General features: G+C 44.4%; 1 protein-coding gene across 1 annotated transcript in view; it reads left to right on the top strand.

The window, feature by feature from the left end:
• The first annotated feature begins 1,065 nt into the window (after positions 1–1,065).
• Fam124a (family with sequence similarity 124 member A) overlaps positions 1,066–24,565 on the top strand; it is a 54,744-nt gene continuing 31,244 nt past the window's right edge. The window contains exons 1-2 of the mRNA XM_036199595.1: positions 1,066–1,271; positions 9,807–9,838. Of these exons, the coding sequence (XP_036055488.1) occupies positions 1,210–1,271; positions 9,807–9,838 (94 nt within the window). The 5' untranslated portion in view covers positions 1,066–1,209. The remainder of the gene's footprint in view (positions 1,272–9,806; positions 9,839–24,565) is intronic.

Here is a 24,565-nt window from a genome sequence, read left to right on the forward strand (position 1 = left end):
GAGAGGAAGAAAGGAAGGAAACAGTATTGCTCCTCATCACTTGTCACACGGGAGAGACACCACTGTGAGAATTGAGAGTGGGACTTCAGCTAAGGAGGCTTTGCCTAGCGAGGCTTTGCCTGGGACGCCACCGACTGCTCCCTGTAACTGGTATTTGGCAGGTATCAGGACTGAAACTGTTTACAGACATGATCTAACCACAGAGGTACAGGAAAGACAGCAGTAGCCCAATAGTGAAGAAATTAAGGCTAGAGGAGGTTAAATAACTTGTCTGAAAAGAAAAGGTGGCTGGGTTATATATAGCTGGGTGATAGAACAGCGCAAGGCTCTGTCCTAGGCGCTACCCTTCAGAAGAGAACACACAAGTAATGCCTTTCATGTCCTCTAATGACAATACCACCAGAATTAAGTCTAACTTGCTCTTAACCCAACAACAACAACTTGCCTCACCTCAACCTACTAGAAGATGACCTCCTGCTACTTCAACTAACCCAGCCTGAAGGATGGAGGGGTTTAACACCCACCACCCTCTTGCTGCCAGATTTCTTGAAAGCAGGCACGTCCAGACCTCTTCGCGTTGTTTTGAAACAGGTAACAAAAGAATGCTTTCGCCAGCAAGTTGGGTCGGTCAGTGAGAAGCCACTCTGCCCGGTTTGCACTCTGCGCAAGGCGCTTCCGCAGATCACTCAGGTGTTTTAACTGATCCTCAAATGCAGGCTTTCCACCCTGTCCTGGTTGTGCTGGTGGGTGTTTTCCCGGTGCTGCTCGCAGACTGAGGCTGGAAAAATCTCTGGACAAGCCCGGGGACTCCGGACTCTTTACTGTGGGTCCAGGGGAGGACAGCTTTGCTGCGTACACTCACATCTACTGCCCGCTCTAGAGAAAGCACAGCCACCGGGCACTTACTCAGGCGGGTGCAAGATTAAACACTGCACGCCCACTACACCCCAAGTTCCTAGAGATAGGCCACCTCACACACCTCCCCCACTCACGCTTGCGCTCGTGCACACGCGCGCATCCCGTGCGCACGCTCGGGTCCTCGCCTGGTGGCACCCGCGCGCCCGCGCAGCGCGGAGCGGAGGGCGGGGAGGGCGCGGCCGCGAGAGGGCGCGGCGAGCTGCTGGCGCGCGGGGCCGGGTCCTTGCCCGGCCCGGGTACGAGACGCTCGGAGGGACCCGGGGCCCAGGGAGCGCGGCGGGCACGCGCGCCATGAACCCGAAGGCAGGCGGTGAGGAGGAGGACTGCGTGGACTCGGGCGCAGAGACCGGAGGGTGAGCCGGACCAGGAGGGGCGGGATCCCGAGGCACTGCGGCGGGGTCGGGGCTGGGACTCAGTGTCTACGGGCTAGTGGCGTGGTCCGTGGCTGCCTGGGGCAGGGCGGAGAGGGCCGGGAAGGGCCCCACCCGGGGCTGGAAGGTGGTGGGACCCGAGCCTCGGCGTCATCCCTCGCAGCCCTGTAGCTCTCGGTGCCAGGGTCAGCCAGTATTCCCTGTGAGATAGAGATGCGCCTGCACTTGTTCCCACCAGCTGGGGAACTCTAGTAGCTCGGGAGCCTCCCGAGAATCGGGCCCTGGAGACGAGGAAAGCAGGTGGAGAGGGTGGGACACCTGGCACGAAGAATAAGACTCCCCGAAGCCCGCTAAGGGAGCTGCATAGCTCACTTATACTGTGCTGCCGAGCCGCCTCTCCACCCCGCCAGCCTTGGGTACCCGCAGGATGCTGTGATCGGGGTCTTATGTGCTTCAAAGGACTCAAGTAATTAGCTGAAACCTTTGGAGGCTAATTAGCCCTCTCCCAACAGCAGTTTTCCTGAGGAGGACAAAAGAATGCGTTTGTCAGAAACCAATGTCCGGGAATGGTTTCCACCCAGCCCGTATCTAGAGGATTTCCCTGAGCACAGTCAGCACTATATCCAGGATGCTCAGTGGGAAAGGGTATCTTCTCCTATCTAGAGAAATCCTGCTTGAGGTCAGGGGCTACCCGGACTACAGAAGACCTCGGAATTCCTGGAAGGTGGGGCGGTTTCAAGCTAATTTTAGGATCTGGCAATCTACTGAGGACAAGGAGACAGAGGTCTGTCTGTTCCAAAATGGACCTCAGTTCTGACCTAACCCAACTGGACCTACCTTCTTCCCTACAGCGGGGTTTTCCTGTTACCCAACTGTGGTAGCCATGGCGGAGGAGTAGCTTGATCGAAGCCCCCACCCCCCACCCCAACGCCTTGCTTTTGCTTCAATTTTGCTGGTGTGAAACTTGTCAGTGTAGTTTCTTTCCTGATTTTTGTGTCGCTTGGGTCCCAACCTAAGGCCTCATGCACAGTAGACAAGAATTCTTTGACTATGACACATACATACACACACACACACACACACACACACACACACACACACACACACACACGTTACTTACCAGCTTTAGCTGACCATCCTTGGAGCCCTCTCTTCCGTGAATAGAATGAAACAAAGCAACATTGCCCAGCTCTTTTGTAACTGCTGTGAAGCAGCCTCTGTCCCACTGATTTGTAACTCTCCTGAAGCAGATGTTTGCAGAAGGGTCTTGGCCTTGGGGAAGAGGGAGTAAGTGTTGACTTTGAGGGGTGGCTTCACCCCGGGATGCAGACCAGCATGAGAGCTACCAGGGACTCCCGGGAAGGGCTAGTTAATATGGAGACACCCAAATTCTAGATTCTGCTTGTCACTAAAGAGTCTTGCTGTACCAGGACAGAACTGTTTAAAGAATTCTTATTGCACCACTAGCAAACTTAAAATGTATTATTTGAAACAGAAGTTTCAGTTCATGCCCCTTAGCCGTGTATTTGCTATCTACCCCATATACCTGGAATTTTAGCTTAGCTATCAAACCTGCTGTTAGTAGTTGGTTCATTTTTCTGATGTTTTCCCTTTCTATTCTAGCCAAGTTAAGTATAAAGCACACAGAACTTACTCATTACGTGTTTGCTACTTCTTCTTGTTGTTGTTTGGAACAGGGTCTCCTGTAGTCCAGGTTGGACTTGAAATCACCAAGTAGTTGATGACAACCCTAATCTCTGTTCTTCCTGCCCCACTTCCCAAGTACTAGGATTATAGGAATGTGCCCCATGCCAGGATTTCCTTAGTATTGTCCCTCTCCCAAGTGTTTACAGCTCTTTTGTCTATCAAGGGCAAGAATTGAACATGGCCTTGGACCGTAAGCTCCTCTTGTGCTGGCCAGTTCTCCTCAGACCTTTCTTTGCTCTCTGACTTGGCCATCCTGGCATACTTTTCTGATGCCGACTTTTGCCATACTGCCCTTCCTGCAAGCTCTGCCCATTCTGACTGGCATGCCTATCTACCAGGTGAAATTCTACTCTCTCTCTCAAAACCCAGCTCAAGTGACGTATCCACTAGGATGTCAGTCTTCAACGTGGGGTCCACAAATGGATTCAAGACATATACAAACTAATAGACCTGGTAAAGCTTTGTGAGAAGTAAAAACATTTTTAATTGGATTCTCAAGCTAGCCTATGATCCCTTCTAAACCAAGTTAGGGAAGAATGTGGGACATTTCAGCATCAGCAGAGGCAGTATGAAGAGACATTAAGATGAGCAGTCAGACGTTGGGTATCATTGGAGTTCAGTGTGGAGGTCTAACATGATGATGTCTTTGGAACTTCCCTCAAAGCCCTGGGAGAGATGAATTCAACTGAAGATCCCAGCAAACGTTTACCCAGCATCCACTGCATGCTGTCTGCTGTTATAAACCTTTGCATGCCTCAGTGGCTCACTGAGTCCTTAGCCAGCTCAGCACATCTGGCTGTCCTTAAGCTCAGCCTTGAGAAGCCATTGCGTCGAAATGTCAGCAAAGGCAGAGAACTGATGGCAGAGCCCAAGGAGGAGGAACAGGCTGTCCTGGAAACCGGGAGAGGGTTAAGCTTTTGAGAATGAAGGTCAATAATGTCTGACTGAGAGTCTCATTAAGATGAGGACTGGGAAGTGCCATTTGATTAATGGAGATACTGAAGAGAGGCTTCGGCAGTGGAGGGGTGGTGAGAAGCCAGATGAGCTTGGCTCTAGAAAGGAGTGGAAGGTGAGGAAAGAGAATTGAGCCAATTGAGTCTAGAAAATTATCCAGAAAAATGATGAGTAGAAAGATGTCCCATTTAGAATACCTCTGCCTCAGCCTCCCAAGTTCTGGGATTGCAGGCATGTGCCCCTGTACCAAGCCTCATACATTCTTTATACCCAACACAATAGACATACAGATGCTTTCAGACACCTTAAGGAGGCTGGTCATCATCATTCAGAACATCCAGGCCATGCCTTGGTGTTGTCATTATTATTTTACAAATAGGATGCAGCAACTCAATGGGGATATGGCTTATGAATCTGCAGCCCAAGGTTTCTGCATCCTTCCCACCTATTAACCATTCCCAAGGAACCATTCCATCTATAATCAGTCCTTGTTTGCTTTTGGAGGAAATGCTGCCTCTTCCCACCTACCTACCTCCACCTCACATGGGCCAAGACTAAAGGCAGACTGTGGCAATTGATGTCGTTTGGAAGCTCCGCTGGGCAGCGAGTCTGTGCTTCTGTGTGCTACTAGGAGAAACTAGCAAGCCCCTTTTGGCAAAGTCGCTTATGACACAGAATTTCTTAACAGAGGGACAGGCAGTTCCTTGAAAATACAAATAAAAGCCAGTGCCAGCAACGACAGTTTCATTAGTGAGTCTCCAAGACATGGCCTCTACCCTGCTCTTTCACGTGTGACTATACCTAGTGAGTGCTTTTCCATCAGTAGTTTGGTCTGGCATCAGTGGAATTCTACCTCTGTATCAGCTGTCGCCCACCTTTTGGCCCATGGCAGTGTCACACTTTTCAGGGAACTACAGCCAATGCTTCCCTGCTGCCTATGGTAAGAGGCAAGCACTGAGAAGCAGAACAGGTAGATGGGAAAGAGTAGGTACAATAATATTTTAAATGGGCTAGCATTTTTTAAAGGAAATCTTATATAGAAGGCAAAATGACTTTTTAGTCCTGTATGAAGTTTGTGTCCAAGGCTAGTTAGCTCTGTTACCATGACCTTCAATTTAGTGCACTAAGAATAATCAGGGAAGGCCATGACACAGGGAGCCTTGTGTTTGCAATAACAGGAAGGCCAGTTTTACAGAAAGGCCAAGTTCAGTTCTTAGGCCATAGTTTCCTGGAAAAGGGAATCTAGAAAGACATTCCTTTTATAAAATGAATATGTGTGCAAATTGCCTAGTGAGACTTCCAGCAGCAGCGAACTATCTTAATTACAGAATACCCTCCCATATAATCCTAATGCATGCAATTAACATACATATGTTAAAACAATATTCAGAAATTATATACATACATACATATATGGTGGGAGAAAATAATCCTTGTGTTATTATATGCTAGCTACTGTATAGATTCAAGAATTTTACATCATAAAATTCCTGTGTTTACCTTTCATGCTCCATGTTGTGTGAAGAGCTAGCCAGGGAACCCTTTGTGATATGAGACCAATAAACAGAAATCTCAAGCTGTCCCTACCTGTCCTTGAGGAGCATGAAGTCCTTCAGAGCAGTCTAGTCAAACACCTGATTTTTTTCTGAAACTATTTTAATCTATTTCTTCATGAGGTTGTCTTAGGCTTTACAGTTTGTCCTTCACTGGCAATGCCATTAAATAATCTTACTTAGAATATGAGCTACAGAAGTGAAAACCTTGACTCTGTCTGTATTACCAATCACGGTAATTTTTCTAAGGACAAGGAAGTGAATAAATATAAAGCTTTATTCATAAATATCCCATCACCCAGTATTCTGCAAATGTGAACCATGAACAATCATGCAGCCATTTCCAAAGAGAAGGGGTTGAGTAAATTGCAGCATGTCACTTCATCTGAAGTGGTAGCTACAGGAGCTGCCAAGCAGCTTGTTCACATGGTTTAAAATGAAAAGAACAGTTCAGGGCTGTTCTCTCTATCATGGTAGCAATATGCAGATTATAGAAACTTAGAACCAGAAGTTGGAGAGCAAGGTGAAATCTTAGATGCTTCTTTTGTTTGATGTGTGTTGGTTTTATTTGTTTTGTTTTGTTTTATTTTGTTTGGTTGGTTTTTTTGTTTTTTCAAGACAGGGTTTCTCTGTGTAGCTTTGCGCCTTTCCTGGACCTCCTCTGTAGACCAGGCTGGCCTCAAACTCACAGAGATCCACCTGCCTCTGCCTCCCGAGTGCTGGGATTAAAGGCGTGCACCACCACCGCCCTTGATGTGTTTTAATGGCGTGAAGGCCACAGGGCTGGGCAGAGACCACCCTTCAGTAGAGAGAGGGGTCTATGTTTTAATTAATGAGCATGAATGTCCTTGAAAGTCAGACATGATTAGATTGGTGCTGTGCAGATTGGCTGCTGTGTGAAGGAGTTGGAGATCAAAAGTCTGCCAGAGACTGGCCAGTTGGCGAGCCTAACCCCAACTTGCCATGAAAGTCTTGAGAGATTTAGGGGGACCTCATGGAGGAGTGCCCTTTATGTTAGCACTTATCCTAAAATACTCTCAAAGTAATTTTCAGTCTATGTCCATATCCATCTGTGTGCAGTTCTTTACAACGCCTGCCCATGTAAATTTCATCTTTGGCAAGCCCTAGCTAAAAAGACTGGCGCATTCTCACTAGGAGACATAGTAACATTACACTCTCCATGTCCTATGTGGATAGTTGTACGATTTCTGGAACATCTGGCCATGATCATGGTGTGATGGAAGGGCTTTGCTATTGATCTATAGTAGTGGATGCGTGTTGGGCACTCATTGTACTTTTATAGCTAGATTTCTCAGCATCATCCCAATGTGTTGTTTCTGTACTGTCTGGCTCCAGAAAGAATTTCATGTGCCAATCCTGGGTGCAGAAACCCTGGGTTTCAGTATGTCACCAATCCTTGATGCTTTCATTTCCCCCAGCCAATGTGGCACTATGCCCTAGCACAACCCATCCTGCTTCCTAGCTTGTTCATTACCCATCCATGCTGCCTGCCTGGTGAGTGCAAACCCTGTCCATTCCTCACTTCTGGTCTCCTTACAGATAGTATCACTTTCCACTGACTAGATCAATTGACTAGACTCACAATCACCTCAGAGACACAGCTCTGGACGAGTCAGTGAAGATGCTCCCAGAGAGGTTCAGTTGAGCAGGGAAGGCCTATCTTGAATATGGGTGGCACCATCACAAAGGCTGAGGCTCTCTACGAAATAAAGAGAGAAGAAGGTGGAAGCGTGCTGAGCACCAGCATCCATCTCTCTTCACTTCTGTCTGTACACAGTTTGACCAGTTGCCTCACACTCATTCAGACCCTTCTTCCCTTCCTTAAGTTGCTTTTGTTAGGTATTTTGTTGGCATGACTCATACGAAAATTGATCAAATAAAATAAATAAAATCAAATTTGACACGTGGGAGTGAAGTTTACAAAGAGACATGCAAATCCCTTTTGCAGTTTTTAATCTTTCCAGTTTGAAACAACAGGATTTTGACTACTAAAATATTTCATTGAAAAAGAGAAAACCAGTGTCATTTCCCTTCCATTTTATTCCTTCCCAATAATTCAGGGTGTCATGGTCTGAGCAGTGTAGTAATTATAACACATAATAGACAATTTAAACAAAAAGTTTTCTATGCATTTTTTAGTGTAGTAAATGGAGTGAAAATTGGATAATTCAGGAAAGACAACTGGAGACTAAGGTGATAGATGGGGTGTGTACCTATAAAATTAAACACAATGTACCAGTTTGTTTGCCTAACTACATCCCCTAACTGCCAGGCACTGTGAATCCCTGCATCCCTGAGGGATTCATTTCCTACTGAGAATGACTTTGGGGGTGCAAGAGAATAAACAGCTTCTACACCAAGTTCCTTGCCAAAGAGGAAAGTCTCAACAGCCCTGCCCATAGGGGCAGGGACTTGGCAGACCAGGCAGAACAGGTTCTTGGCAGGATTCCCATTCTCATAGTGACTGACTGCTAGCCAGCCACTGAATTCTCAGCATAAAACCCATATGGACCACTTCTCCTCAGCTCTCCTTCCCCACCACAGTCCACAGCCTGTGACTCTCCTATCTAGTGGGATTAGAAATAGAAATCAACTGAAGTGCCCTGTGCTGAAGGTCCCTGCTGGTCAGCCAGTCCTGGAGTATGGACACACCCCTATTGGTTAAATTATTAAGGCCACTCCACGTAGTTAAAAGGGAGGTTTATTTTGTGGGGTAACTTACAAATGAAGGGGTAGGTTACAGGGTCTGGCAAGGGTATAGCGCAGTCCGGCGGTGTTCTCTGGAGAACTCTGCTCGGTCTACCTCCAGCGTCCAGAGTCCGGGAACCAAGAGACAGAGCTCTTCCCGATCCTTCGTCTTCCGCTTCCTCCTCTGCCCCGCCTTGTGGGCATGACCATTACCGAAGCCTCAGTGGGGGTTGGAACTTCCAGGCCAATGCTGGGATGGCTACCCACTACATCTCCCCCTTTTGTCTAAATAAGAAAGCTCTAACCTAATACAAGACTATATACAAAGAGATGCTTATCAAATATTGTCTAGGAGTAATGAGGGATAATGACCTAGATAAGTTGGAATTACAATAAGTACAAACAATATCAAGCAAAAAACACATAGTAAAATCCAGGGAAGTCTAGGGCATGGGTAGGTGGCGTGTTACAAAGATCATTCCAAAAGGTGTCCTATCCTAAAGAACCTGAGTCTAATACTTAATATATCCTATCTAAGATATTATATATGTATATATACTAAGTTGTAACTATAACTGCTAATCTTTAACCTCATCAAAGACCTGAGAAGGAATATAATAATACCTGAGAAATGGGAGAAGGATGCAAGCAACTTTCGGGAGTCTTGCAAGAGTAGACAGAGACAGCTAGCAGCCTGGACAGTCACCTAATGTTTCTCAGCATCGTTGGTGCATTCAAATTGGCTACAGGCCTAGAGTATCTGACAGACCATTTTTAGAAGCAGGAATTCTGAAAGACCATCTTACCCTGTCTTGGCAAAGTATAGTGGTCGCTTTCCTTGTGTCCCGCTTGTCCAGAAAGGACAGCATTTGTACTGTCAGCAGTTGAGGCAAGGGCAGTTCTTTGCCCAGTAGGCCATAAACATCTGGATATCCAAGGCCTTATGATTTATGGAAGATGGGTATTTGCATTATCCTGGAAAGACAAAAACAGAACCCTATCCCAACCTTTGATTGTTAAATTTTTCTTACAACCTGAAGAGATGTCACATTGGTGGATGATCTTTTACTTTTCCTCATCAAGGGGTTTCTCCTGTTCGAATCGAATTTTTATTAATTTTATTAATTTTGTTGCTACCCACTACACACCCCTACTCCTCAGCCCAATTCTATCCTCCTTCCACAGGTGTCCCTCCCATCATGTCATCAGAGAAGCATCTCAATGGCGCTGTGTGAACCCTGGGAAAGTGTCCCTTAATGAGAGTGTAACCTTATGGGGAATTGTGAATCTGTTGAAAACTTGGAGGCTTTCTCACCAGAAAATAAACAAATATTCAGAAACTTTCTAACAAATCCAGAGGGCCTGAGAATCTCACAGGGTGCCCCACAGAGCCCATGTGCAGGCTCCAGCTCTGCTTTCAGAATTTTGCACTAATTTGCACCAAAGAAGCCTTAACACTGTTTTTCACCAGCAACGGCTTCAGCAGGCAAATGCTACTAACTATGTAATTCCCACTAACAAAGCTCTTAGCTCAAGTGGTTCATTTGGATAAAGGAAAAATGATATCTAATTCTACTTACATCTTACATTTCAGGTCCGACTACAGCCATCTGTCCTCCACCAGCAGTAAGTATTCTTTGAATGTCCTTCAAAGTTGTCTTTTAAAATTTTTAAATATAGTTACATCATTTTCCTGCTTGCTCTCCTTCTCCCTCACCCTCCCCTGTACCCCCAACTCCCTTCCAAATTCATAACCTCCTTTTCCTTAACCATTGTTGTTACGCATACATATAAACAAGAAACGTAAATAGACCCTGCTCAGTCCATGCAGTGTTGCTGCATGTGTAAGCTTTTAGGACTGACCACTTAGTATTGGATAACCAACCAGGGGGCTTATCCAGGAGAAGACGAATTCTTCATCTTTCAGCAGTTGTTAATTGCATGTAGGCCCTCATCTAGAGGTGGGGCCCCCATGAGATTTCCCCCATCTATGTTGGGATGTCAGCTGGTGATGGAGGGGTAGCCACGCTGTTGAGATTTCACAGGTATAGCTTCACTGTCATAGCCAGAAGCCACAGACTCACTGCAAACTGCCTGGTCCACTGGTCCAGCCCCTCTTCCATGATGTTCCCTGGGCTTAGATGCAGGAGTTGTGTAGTTGATGTATAAATTGGGGCTAAGCACCCCACAGTCCATTTTTCTCTGAATTTTGACTGGTTGTGCTTTCTGAACTGGTCTCCTGCTGCGGAAAGAATCTCCTTTGCTTAGGGTAAGATCTACACTTAACTGTGCGTGGAAAGCTAGGTATTTAGAATGTCGTTAGGCGTGATGCTGGTTCAGGAGAAGGGTAATTGTAAGTTCTCCTCTGAGATCCATGTTTTCACTAGCCAGGTGTAGTTGGATAGGTTTACAGTAGCAGGAATGATTTCCCTCCTGATCAGTAGGCCTTGAGTCCAAGTAGACAGCCGTTGGTTACTGCTAAAATTAAGTGCCACTATTGCACTTTTAGGGCTATCTTCTTACACTGGCCATTGCTGTGGTTCATAAGTTTCAAAGCTGGGTAGGGCTATTGATTACTTACACCCCTCAGCAGTCTTCATAGTGCTTTCTGGAACTATGAAAGCTAGTTTCTGGGGGGAGGCATTCAGCTCAATTTTATCTGCAATCCTCTGGGTCCTATGTCCAAAATGTGTAGTGTCTTCGGCAATAGAGGCAACCAAGGACACTACATTAGCCTATGGTGTTTTAGTGGCCTTGTAAACTCCCTTGCCCAATAATTCAAAAGGAGGTTTCCCATGCCTGGTACTAGGATTTCTATGGGTCTTGGATGGATTATTATAGCCAGCCAAAGTGGTGTAACTGCATTTATACTACTTGTGTATTTATATTTATGTAAGCACATATACTTATATGTTTTATATATAATTTTAGGCAAATGTAAAATAATAATTCCCTATGCCCTTTCCAAACATCCTTAGTGTTATTTGCCCCTCCTCCCTCCCTCCCTCTCCTGTATTGGTATCCCTTTTCCCTGTTCTTTCACCTCTATCCTGCTATCCTCCTCTCTGGAGCTCCTTCCCACATACACCGCAGACATTTTACTTTCCTGGTTTCTGCAGTTACTCTAGATTATATACTCACTTCTGAATATTTGGAGCTAGGAACCACAGATAAAAGAGAACACATGGAATTTGTCTTTCTGGGTCTGGATTGCCTCACTCAGTGTAATATTTTCTAGTTCCATGTATTTACCTGCAAAATTTATTATTTCTTTTTTCTTTACATCTGAGTAATATTCCATTGTGAATATGTACCATGTTTCCATTATTCATTCATCAGTTGGAGGGCATTTAGGTTGTTTCCATTTCATAGCTATTGTGAATAAAAGCTGCAGTGAAATGGCTGGGCAAGTATCTGAAGCAGGAGGTAGAGTCCTTTGGGCATATGTCAAGGAGAAGTGTAGCTGGGTTATATTGTAGGTTTATTTTTAACTTTTGAGAGTCCACATTGATTTCCATAGTAACTGCACCAATTTGCAATCCCACCAGCAGTGAATGAGGGGTACCTACATCCTCACCAGCATTTATTGTTGGTTGTTTTGTTGATCTTTGCCATTCTGACTGGGGTGAGATGAAATCAGTTGTTTTGATTTGCATTTCCCTATTTGCTAAGGATAAGGAATACTTTCTTGAAATGTCTCTTATTCATTTTTATTTCATCTTTTGAGACCTCTGTTTAGATCTAAAACCCATTTTAAACTGGACCATTTGTTTTCTTGAATCTTTGTTTTGAATTCTTTATATATTCTGGATGTTAATCTTCTGTCAGATGTATGACTGGAAAAGATTCTGTGGGATTCCTCTTCCTCTTCTTCCCATTCTGTTGGCTTCCTCTTCAATCAATAGATTTTTTTTTCCCCTTAGCTGTGCAGAAGCTTTTTAGTTTTATGAAGTCCTGGGTAAGTTGAGTCCTATTTAGAAAGTCTTTTCCTGCATATGTATCACATAAGATACAGACTATGTTTGCTTCTAGCAGTTTCGTTGTTTCAGGTTTTATGTTAAGGCCTTTGATACATCTGGAGTTAATTTTATGCAGGTGATAGGTAAGGGTCTTAACGCTGTCGTTTTACACGTGGACATTCAGTTTTCCCAGCAACATATGCTGAAGATGCCATCTTTTCTCTAGTCTATGATTCCGGCCTGTTTGTCAATAACAGATGGCTATGTCTGTTTTTATGGACCTGCCATACTGTTTTTATTACTATGGCTCTATAATATATCTTGAAATCTAGAACAATAACCCTTCCAGCATTGCTCTTTTGGTTCAGGGTTGCTCTGGGCTCTTTTTTTTGTTGTTGTTGCTGTTCCATATAAATTTTAGCATGTTTTTCTCTGTTTCTGTGAAGATTGTCATGAGGATTTTGGCTAGGATTGGATTGAATCTGTAAATTACTTTTAGTAGAATTGTAATTATCACAATCTTAATTCTACTAATCATGAACATGAGATGTCTTTTCATTTTCTAGTGTCTTCCTTAATCTGTTTCTCCAGAGAGGTAAAGTTTTCAATGTAGAGGTCTTTCACCTCCTTGGTTAGGTTTATTCCTCGATATTTTCTTTTCTTTGAGGATGTTGTGAATGGGCGTGTGTCCATGATCTCTTTTCCCGTTGTGTTTGCTGATGGTTATAGAAAAGCTACTACATAAGTTGGTTATAGACAATAGAAAAGTGGGTTTTGTTTCTTAATCCATTCAGTTATACTGTGTCTTTTGATTAGAGTTGAGGCCATTAATACTTAAAGTTATTACTGAAAATTGTGTCTCGGTTGCAGTCCTTTTATTGTGTGTTGTTGTTGTTTTGCTGCTGTGTTCTAGTTATACTTTGCATTTCAGTAAGTACAGCTTCGTGTGTTTTCTTTGTAGAGAATCTTGACTATGTTCATTCCTCTCTTCAGTCCAAAATACTGTTTCTAGTATTCTCTGTAGTACTGACTTGGTGCGTCTGAAGTATTTTAGCCTATTAGTATCATGGGAAGTGTTTCTTTTCCTTTAACTACAACATAGATTCCTGATTGCAGTAGTCTAGATTGCCATCCATGATCTTTAGAACTTTTGAGTATATTGCTCAGGCTCTTGTAGATTTGAACTTTTCCATTGAGGAATCAAGGTTGTCTTAACAGTCCCCCAGGGCTCAGTACCACAGAAAGCATCTATGTAGTACATGCTTTGATAGTGAGTAGGGATCACCGAAGGAATCTTTTTCCAAAGAATGTGATATGGGGAACTCTAACCCTAGGCTGGAGGCTCTTCCTTTACCTGAGATATATGACTCCTCTCCCTATGGAGAGCCAGCCAGTTAGACGTGCCCTGGCTTTTTCAGCATCCTCTAGACCTTCTAGGAACACCCTCTTCAGGAACCAAACTAACTCATTCCTTAACACCAAGTGCTCCAGTCCCTGCTACATGAAGGCCAAGAGTAAGCTCAGAGCCTATGCTGCCTCCACGGGTTCCAGCTGACTTCTCTCTGTACCTTTCTTCTACGACTGTCTCTTCTGGCCAAATGTTGTCCCTGTCCAACTTGGAAGGGACACCCTACTCTGACAACTCCTGTGAAGTGTGTTACGGCAACACTAACACCAACAAAGGCTGTGATTGAACAGTTTAACTATCATTTCTCCACTTCAAATCTAGCTACAAAGAGTAGACTTTTTAGTGACCCTAGAGACTGTACTGAGTCCAAGGCCTGCTAAGCAAGTACTCTCACTGAGTAGTTGGATGTAGACATTTTTATTAGCCCATCTTCCTATTTTTATAATTCCTGATTATAAGTTATCATTAAATGTAATAAAGATATGAGTAGAAATAGGTTTTATACCAATACTCTGAACATTGAGAAATGTTCATACTTAATATTGAAATATAAATAAATGAACACACAAGGAATGATGCCTCATGTCTAGACAGGATTTTCAGTGATTAAAAGCATTACATCAAAGCTGTTCATATTGATTGAACATTCATTTTAAAATTACCCAAAACAATTATCTTGACTTTTTAATAAATACTGAATTGTTCCACCCTCCCTCATGGTCCTGTTAAACTTTCAACTCTTAATTCCCAACTGGATAGACACCTAATTGGCTCATTATGTTTATTGATGTTCTGGCTTGGTTTTCCTCTGCAGTAGGGACTGTGAGAAAAGCTGAGTATCTGGAATTGTAATTTAGTGTCCAATTATACTTGGCTATTAGGGGAAACGGCAGTGAGCAGTTTCTGATAGTCTAGACAGCTGAAGACCCAGCATTGCCCCTTGGTTATTAAAGCCATTAGAATCACGAGAACAGTACCTTAGCTGCTGCATAGCTAAGCCTCCCGAACTATTCTCCAGCCTGCCGTTTGCATTCCTCTTTGACCCAGACATGACACTTCCTCAAGAATAGTTTCTCTAAAATCCCAGCCTACCGCCCTTGCCGAATTTGTAGCTCACTTTGCTGTCCTCCAGGTCACCACAGTGAGCCTGATCATTTGGCTTGGATGTTTCCCTCTTCTCCCTTGTCTTAGTGGCAGTCTGATCAATAATGAGTGGCTGTTCTTTCTTTCCCCTGAAGTTGTGGTGTTCGCCCTTCACACACAAGACCTCATACACAGTGTGTGCTCTTATTGGGAACTGTGTTTGGCTACAAATGATAAAGGAAAATAAGCATTAAGCAAGCAGAGATTCATCCTCCTCTATCAATGGAATGGCCACAGCCAAGGAGGCAGGGCAGATCTGGAGTATTTTCAGTCATTCTGCTCCACCGCTCTTAGCTTCGGGCTCCCATTTGTAAGGTCGCCTGAGAGGGACAGCTACCGCCGCCACAACCATCCTCACATCCTTACTCTCAACAGGAGAGAGAGAAGAGGAAGGCCAGAGTGTTGCCAGTTTTTAGAGTCAAAGCCTGGCAGCCCTAACAAGCCAAGCTTGGCCACCCATCATCAGTACACCAACTAAAGAGACATGGGTAACAGTGGAGAGCAGAGAGAGGTGTGGGTTTGGTTTTTGTTTTTTTTCCAGTGTGGAAACACTGGAATGAGGAAGCCTGAGTCCATCATGAGTTTTAGGTTAACACAGAGGGCCAAAGGTAAGCATAACTAAGCTGTCTGGGTATAGTCCTGCCCATCACTGTCGTGACTCCCGTCTCTCCTGTCATGGTTACAGGAACTGTGTGGACTTCCTTCTTGGGAAGCAAGTTCTTCCTCTGGCACCAGGCTTCAGCTTTTCTGTCCCCTTCTCCCCAGTACAAGACTCCTGGGGGAATTCTGATCTCTTGAGCACTGTCATGTCAATAGTTTGAATAACCAAGGGACTATTGAGCTACATTCCTGCCCTGACTCTTGCTTTTAAAGTTTTCCCAAAGACATTACCTTTGAATAATAAGATAATTTTCTTATCCTTTGAGCCAGATCGTCATCAAATGTTTATCTCTAGTTCTGAGCGGTAAGCAGCCCTCTCCTGATACTAAAGAATACTGGTGGGTCACAGCTGCCCTGCCTCAGCTCAGCACCTGGCCTGACTCTGCTCCTAGCCAGGAACATAAATCTTACCCCCCCCCATGCAGAAGACCCCTTGTGCAGTCATTGAAAGAGAGTGAACTTTCTGAAAAGATTTTTTTGTTTAATTAAGCCTAAAGTCTACCATGGAAAACACAAATATTACCACCACGATGCAATATGTTCTTCCAAATAGATCATTAAAATTACATCTCCCATGACCTAAACAATCATACTCAAAGAATGGAGTAGGGACAGGATGACAAGTGTGTCATTGTCTTGAAGGTTCTGTTGTGGTGGGGTCTCTCTCCATCATGAGAGCTTGGCACGGTCTCTCTGTATGACCAGCAGGATCAATTAATGCCCTGAACGTGGCTGTGTAGGGAGAAACAGAAGAACCTGTGTAACTCGAATTGCTAAATGGTCTTATTAATAAAAATAAATAAATAAATAAAACAGAGCCAGATATTGGGGTGAAAGCTGAAAGATCAGAGGAATAGAATAAGCCAGCCTCAAGTTCTTACTACTAGGAAATCCTCAGCCCAAGAAAGAGCTGCTTCCTGTATACTCCCGCCTATAAACCTTCCTGTGCCCTGCCATCTTACTTCCTCTGTCCACCCAAATACACCACTTCCTCTTTCCACCCAGCTCTATCACTTCCTGTCTGTCTGTACAGACCTCCAGACCTCTATGGTTAACTAGTGCTGGGATTAAAGGCGTGTGCCACCACATCTAGCTCTGTTCCCAGTGTGGCCTTGAACTCACAGAGATCTGGATGAATCTCTGCCTCCTGAATGCTAGGATTAAAGGCGTGTGTGCTACCTCTGCCTGACATGTATGTTTAATATAGTGGCTGGCTTTGTCCTTTGATCCCCAGGCAAGCTTTATTTGTTAGAGCACAAATTTGTTCTCTTTGACCCAGAATGAAAATACAAGGAAGTAAACATCATTCATTCCACCATGAGGGCTAAAGGAGTCAACCCAGAACTAAAAAAAGAATTAAAAAGGAAGACATGACTGGTATGTGGAGGAAAAAGTTTATTGTAGATAAAAGGGAGAATACAGTCACAGGCTGAGGCAGAGACACCGGGGAAAGTCCATAGTGAACATGACTTGAGCTGTGGCCGTGTGAGGAGAGGGAGGAGGGGTGAGGAGAGCTGGAAACAAGAGACCAAGGAGGTAAAAGGGGCAAAAGGGCCCAGCATGGTCAAAATGGCTGGGTGACATAGGGAAGAGCAGCTGGGAGAGGACAGCCCAGCCCCTGCACTGGATAATTCAGAGTAGGGGGCTGGTATGCCAGCAAGGAGGCCCTGTAACAGGTGGGAATGGAGGGTGCTGGGAGAAACTGGCATCCAGAATCTGCCTTGATACGTTAAATAGGCGCGTCAGCTATTCATCCTGGGTTTGAGACCTAACACCCCAGCCTTTCTGTTGAGAATACATGATAAAGGGCAGCATAATCTTTTCTATGACTACTTCCTGCTGACACTGGAGCATTGTTGTTGTTAAAGCCACATTTGTTAAATGTGTTAAATGTCGCTAAAGCCATTGTTGTTGTTGTTAGTCCAGTCAATATCAGTAGAGATCTGAAAAGGATAAAACATTGCAGGAGCTATAATCCAAATGGCCTGTGTATCAATTAAAACATCGGTCTCACCGACTACTAAGATGGCTGCCCTAGGCTCCCATGGTCTCAATGGCTTCACTGAGGGCAGAAGTAGTCAGTCTTCACCAGTCGTACAGGATAGCATTAAATCTTCAGCTGCCACACAGAGCAGCATTAGCCTTTGGCTGGCAGATCCAGAAGCTCCAAGAGATGGTCCTGTGGAGAAGGAACTTGGACGGTTGACCTTACTTTAACTAGGAAGAACACAACAGTCAACCCAACGGTGTCCATAGTTTGAGCAGAACCCTAGCAGCAGGTGAGGCATGGAGCAGTTTCCCCAATGGTTAGCTTTACCACAATTCAGGTGGAATTGTCATGCCCCATCTGTCTTCTTTGGAGGCCTTTAGGGTTCCTGCTAGGAGCTGGCATTTCTGCCTATTATGGGAAGTTTTTTCATTAAACATTTTAAATGCCATATTCAGTAGATCTCTGAAGAGTTTGAGGACTATAATCTATTACACATACCTAAGTTAGACAAACAGCTTATTTTAAACATATATAGGAGGCTAAATAAAACTTGTCACTAGATGAATTATGTAACAGTTTATACATTAGTGACTTTATAAGATTAAGAATTTATATTTTTAATCCCTATTTGAGCCTTAAAATTTTGAGTTGAAGATCTTTTAGTCTCAAAATAAAAATTTAAACCCTAAGTACAGTCAGTCCCTAGAGAAGCTGGGAACCTTACTTTCCTGACCCTTTTATAGTATACCATTATGGAATATCACAGATAAGTAGCGCAGTAAGGAAACTAGAATGGCCACTCCATGGGTGGAAGGGGGAAAGTTCGTTCCAAACTGCCAAGGTTGTCTCTTGAGAAAACAGAAAGAAGCAGTGAGGGAAAATTCCTGGGGGTTTAAGAGAACAGGTATCTGGGAGGAGAGGGGACCTGTGAGCTGGGGGAGGTGGGGAGGCTTTGGAGTGTTGTGAGTAGGAATCGAAAGAGCCTAGAAGCTAGCTTAGACCTTGATATGCTAATAGGTACCACAGCATGTGTTGCGAGCCATAGGTCCCCTTTGCTGGAGATAAAGAGAATAATCCCTTTCAGACAGGTCGGAACTATTTTCTCTAGTCCCTGGGGGAACGCTGGCTTGTGTCTAAATGCCAGATTTGGGGGGAAGGAATTTCTTGGTACTAGACAACCCCCAGCTTTTCCACGACTGTTTGCTGACTGCAAGCCAAGAATTGCAAGAGATTCGACCTGAGGCAAAGACTGCTTTTTATTCTTCTCATTGTCCATCTCGGGGGCTAGGAGGATTGAGCCAGTGGGTAGGCCTCCTCTTCATGATCCTGGAATCTCACTTGCACTTACATCTCATGAAGCCGGTCAACCACAGAGGATGCGTAGCTGAGGGGTTTCTTTAACGTGTGGCTTATTTCTTTTTTTGGGGTGGGAGGGTGAATTTTTCCCAGTTATAGATAGTTCCTTTGCCCTTTATAGGTTGCTAGAAAAAGCCAGATCTACTTCTGTGTGCTGAAGAGCTCAGCACACTGTGACCCTAAGAGAATTTCTCTGAGAGAAAGGAAGAGGAATTCCATTCACTCTCAGAATTTTAAGCTGTGTTTCCAGAACTCTGGTGAGATCATCAAGCCATGAGGCACGATTTGCATTCTTAAGTGGCTTGAATAAAAGGGGTGAATTTTATAAACGGGATGAAAGGAAAACAATAATTATACTGGGGGTAAATATTAAGTGTGCCATGTAATGCTGCTGAGATCTGAGCCTGTGTGATTGGAGGTTTCCATTCACATAAAGATTATGATCATACTTGAGAATTACTCTTAGCAGGTACTTGGAGCTTAAAATTTACATTGTTAGGAACATATGACATCTCTTAAGGCTCTCTAACCCCAGAGTAATGCATGTAGGAGATAGATGAAGAACTAGCCATATTTGACCCTCCCAATTTGGGCCTAAAGTGGCCCTAGCTACAAATTCAAGACATCTGTTAGCTTTCCTGGCTCCTTATCACAAGAGGAATCAAAAGAGTTACGGGTATTCTCCCATTAGAAAGTCTAAGCATCTTGGCTGCTGCAAGGCCCTGAAGCTGGCCAGGCTTGTCATTCCTGCCATGTTGCTGGGCCCTGATGGCCATGCCTCCTGTCCTGGGAACATCTTTTCTTGCAGGTTCTCTCCTTTTGATTTATCAGGGGCTTCTGCTTCCTCTTGCAGTCCCAGGATACTGACTGGAGCATCATAGGTTGCCATTTTACACTGGTTACCTTCATGAACCCTGTAGCTCGCTGGAGAACAGTGAGTTCACTGTGGTTTAATCACTAGCTTAACTGCTTCCTGAAAAGAGTAGGTGGCAGAGACAGCCTCCTGCCCTCAGCTCATGATGTGCAGGAGCTCCACACAGACCCCGGTAGAACAAGAGTTACCATTTTCTTCCTGTTTATCAGAGGTGATCACTTATTGACAGATTTATCTTCCTTGGAGCCATTTTTACCATGTCACTCCCTGAAAAGGAAGATCAGTATTTTGGAAGACCTGACAGCATCAAATTTAACAGCATCTGATCTGTTTGGAAACATTATAATCATGCTTCCCTTTTGTTTGTAGCACGTGACTGTGATTCTCAGGATAAGTGTTCTTCAGAGTCCGATTCCATAAAAATCTAACAAAACCCAAATCTATTCATTATCCTCATGAGGAATTATTTTAGCCATTGGATTTGCTGACTTCGTGATTAGCAAAGAACATCAATGCACGTAGATTTAGAGGAAAACTCACATGCCCATCCCTAACACAAGGAAACCATAGAGAGAAAACCCTCCAGTTTCCCCCCAGCTAGATGAAGTTAGCTGTGGGACTTCTGTGCATCCGTTCAGTCTATCATCACTCTTTCCTTGATTTCCTTCTCCCTCGGTTTCTGAGGAGCTGATTAACAACACAAATGTACTGCTGACTGCTTAACAACACTGTTGTATGGTTGTAACCTTATGGATGCCCCACACCACATTATAGTACTAGGGAGGGGGTACACTCATTTCTGAATGGAGGAAATTCTTAAGGTTTGGAATTTCTACTCTACTGTGACACAAGGTTAATTTAATAGCATCCAGCAAGTGAACCCCAAATAAGACCATCTCCGTTTTTCTGATGTTTTAGACCTTGATAACAATGATGATGTTCATATACAGGTCTGTTTGCAAGGGAGTATCATGGTGAGTTACCACAAGGCCTAGACAGGGCTCTCAGGTCTGGCTGGTGTTAGTCAATGATGTCAGGAATTGCATCCTTCCTCTTGGGTGGGATGATGGCCACAGAGACCAGTAAGAAACCACTTAGATGCTACTATTTTCACAGAAAAAGCCATCTTGCTTCCTCTGTGCTCTACAGAAGCTGTCTATTTAAAGACTTTACTTAGACGTGTCTGTTGCATATACTGATGTTACCATATGGGATGCCTAAGGATGCACCTACACCTATGACAGTGTCCTTATTTACTCTTCCCCAAAGCAATGGCCTCATTCACACTAAGGGAAAAAAGAATCTGCTGGAGGCAACTTTTCCCACACCCCACACATTAGGCCTTCATTTAACCAGCCTAGCTTCAAGTTTGGAGACATTGGTCACATTCCTGGACCTTCCTTTTAGGAATGGAGTCATTAGGTAGTTCGTAGAGAACACTCTTGCAAATGATTCAGGTGGAGGCTTAGCCACAGTTAGCAGCTTGGGGTAGCCCTTTTGGTCCCACATCTTGTCAGCTGCCCAGAGATGCTGTTCATAGTCTGGTGGAACGCATGCAGCTACTACCTTGGATTGCTGCTGCTTCAGATGCAGAATGCCAGGTCCCACCTGAAGTTGCATATAGAGAAAGTCTGAGAAGCCCTGAGCTAGCCCAGTGGCGTGTGATTATATTTCCTGTACTTGGACTCTGGCTTTGTGGTCCTCTGATTTACAGACCGTCTGCTTAGGAAATGTGCTTACTTGCTAAATACTTGAATTATTTTTTTTTTTGAACTTTATAAATAAGTCATTACATCCTTCCACTAAGAATGGTTTACTTTAAAACATGGAACAGATCCCTTATGTTTTGGAACTCTTTCTGACAAATGGCGGCAGCATTTACTTGAACACTGATAGAAATGGCAAACACAATCTCTGAGATAATGAAACAGCCTAAAGCATGTGTATTTGATGGTGTAGGCCTCATATGTTCTCTGCTTGGGAGCTGAAAGCTCGGCACTGTGGCTGTTTGACAGCTAATAGGAAAAAGGCAATAAGCCAAGCTGTGTATCTGGAAATCGAAGGGTAAAGACATTAGCACACAGTCAGCAACTCTATCCTCTGCTGCACTCAGATCTAATTTTAAAAATACAGTAGAGCCGGGTGGTGGTGGCTCACACCTTTAATCCCAGCACTTGGGAGGCAGAGGCAGGCAGATCTTTGTGAGTTCGAGGCCAGCCTGGTCTACCAAGCGAGATCCAGGGAAGGCGCAAAGCTACACAGGGAAACCCTGTCTCAAAAAAAAAAAAAAGTAGAATCCCTCCGACTTCAAAGGTATGAGATACGGCTTCAGGGTTTTCATTTTGAACTAACTGCAGCTATACCAAATTTCTACCAAGGAAGTAAAAGAGAAATGGAGCCAGACTCTATTGCTTAGATTCTCCCAGAGAAGACCAAGTGGCCCCTGAGGAACATCCAGGTCTCTGCCAGTATTGTCAGGACCCCACGGGAGGGGTCAAAAGAGAGTAGCTGACACACTTGCACCTGCCCTTGATGTGGCTATGACATTTCTCATTTTAGAAAGAATTTTACTGCCCAAATAGTTCATAGCCATTGGTTCTTTATTTTGTTTTCTTTGAAGTCAGAAAATGCAAATTCATAGGCGATTAAGACCTAGAATCCCACTCAGAAAATCCATTATTTGTCATTTGGTCTCTGCCTTTGCATATTTTAATTATTATAGACATATTTATTAGAATGGAAGAGACAGACAGATGACAGACAGAAGATGTCTTATTTCCCCACTATAGACGTAAATGAGTGTGTCTCCAGGAACATCTTTGTACAGCAGTTTGAACACCCATGTAGTATTTATTTCATGGGTCTTAGTCACAGTCACCAGTACCCAAAGTAGACCCTGCGGGTTGTACGCCACTTTCACTATTATAAACATGGTTGCCAGGAACATCCTTACTCAATGGGGAGGAACTCATAATTTATTGGATACATCCGTTATGAGGGGGAACTCCTGCAGATAGAATTACTGAGATAAAGTGTGCTGTTTGTAAAGCTCATGACCCCTTCCTCTTCTTCTTATCACTATGGACCATTTCATTTTCCCACTGACACTGAAGAATAACCAGATGTCTCATCAACATTGTGATTTAGTATGCAAACGGGAGATATACATCCATGTAGACACAGAGTGCATATAGACTAACTGTAGATTGGCAATGAGCAAAAGTGATCTATGGAGTAGCTGAGAAACAAGGAGACTCTTGCGTGGAGCTCCTCTAGTTGAAGGCTTTCCTGTTCCTGGCATTTAAAGTTATGACCACACTCTCTTTCAGGCTCAGGTAGCAGTAGTAGCCACAAGACCATCGGGCTATGAAAGCTTCATGGGAAGTGGATCCCACTCCAGTGGGCAGCTCCTAGTCGGTATCCTGTGCTACCTCTGACACATGGTGGGCTAGCAGATCAGAAGGACTTGGGGAATCTTGGGGAATGTTCTCAAAGTCGCCAAACTGACAAAATCATTGCAGTGTTTAGACGTAAATCATCTAGTATGTTTGTTTCTAGCTGTATTTGTAACTCCTCCAACTAATCAGTGGCCCGTTCAGAATCTCTGTCAGGTATGTCCATCTCGTGTCCTATGTCACTGTTTGGTGGCTGCCTTTGCTCTTCTCTCCTTCCCACGGGTGTTTCAGAGCACAGCCTGAGTGAGGCTCGGACATACACTTAAGGTAAAATGGAGGTCCTGCTTCCAAGTGGAGGAAAGTGTCGTGCTGTCCGCCTCACTGGCTGTGTTCTTGTCTCTCTTTTCTTAAAAATGCCCTGGTTTCAGAAGAGCTCCGCACGCAGAAGTGCAGGCCCCTGCCATTGTCTCTGTTGAAAAGGTGAAAACTGAGAGCCCAGTGGATGCAGCTGTAGCCAAGGCAGCTCTCTTTCAAAGGCGTGAAAGGCCCAGGGAGCACAAAGATTGCTGATTGTTCTCTACCAAGCGAAAATCCGGGTCTCAGCTTAACCGCCGCAGCCTGAGTTCTGTCCTGAACTGCAGGACCTGAGACAAGGGAAGAGCCGTACTACTTACACTATAAATGCGGCAGGGAATTGCCTACTCACTTTCCTGCCAATTTTACGATTGAGATTATAAAACTGCCAAAAATTGAGGATGTCTGAGATTTTATCTTAACTCTTGGCTGCTTAAGGGAATTGTTCATGGGTTTCTCATTAGTTAAGAGATGCAAATAATTGTCTTTTTAAAACATGCTAAAAGCAAGGAAAGCAGGTTATTCATTATATTCCAGAGGAATGGCTCTCCCAGGAAGGAATTTGTGCCCTTCCTGATCCTGCTTAAAGGGAGAGTGTGGCCCTCTATGGATTTTGTGTTCTTTGTCACTAGGAACTTTTCCCTCCTGCCTTCTGGCCTGGGATTGGTTCAGTGTCAGCCAGTGCCCTGGGTGACTCTGTTGCGTGTCTAGCCTGTTTTTTCCATGACCGATTGCATGTGTCTAGCTGACTTGACAGTCACATCCGTATCTGGAGCACTCCTCCGTTGCCCGAGTGGAAGCTTTAGAGAGGCAAACAGCTTCACCCACCCTCGTGCGCCTTTCCTAAAACAGCCCACAGAACTGGAGATGCCCTCACTCGGAGTCCTGAGCCTCCTGAGTCCTCAGAGCACTGGGGTATTTCTGGCACTGGAAAGGTACTGAGTGGTTTGTTCAGTTGACAGTTCCTGCTTCTGACTGCTGCCATGGGTACCTCTCCCTGTGTGAGCACAGAACTCATGTTGTCTAAAGTAAAGTAGCTATGGCTGCTCATGGCCACACACAAGAGCATAAGCTCTCTGAAGGCAAAGTGCATCTTACTGTCTGTTATATGCCACCTAACACATAGTAGAAGCTCGATAAGCACTCCTTGGTTCAGTAAATGAGTTACCACTTGTCAGTGACAAACTAAGAGTGCAGTAACAGTGAGATCAACC

This window comes from Onychomys torridus, chromosome 9, assembly GCF_903995425.1.
Source record: "Onychomys torridus chromosome 9, mOncTor1.1, whole genome shotgun sequence".
In the NCBI taxonomy this organism is placed as follows: Eukaryota; Metazoa; Chordata; class Mammalia; order Rodentia; family Cricetidae; genus Onychomys; species Onychomys torridus.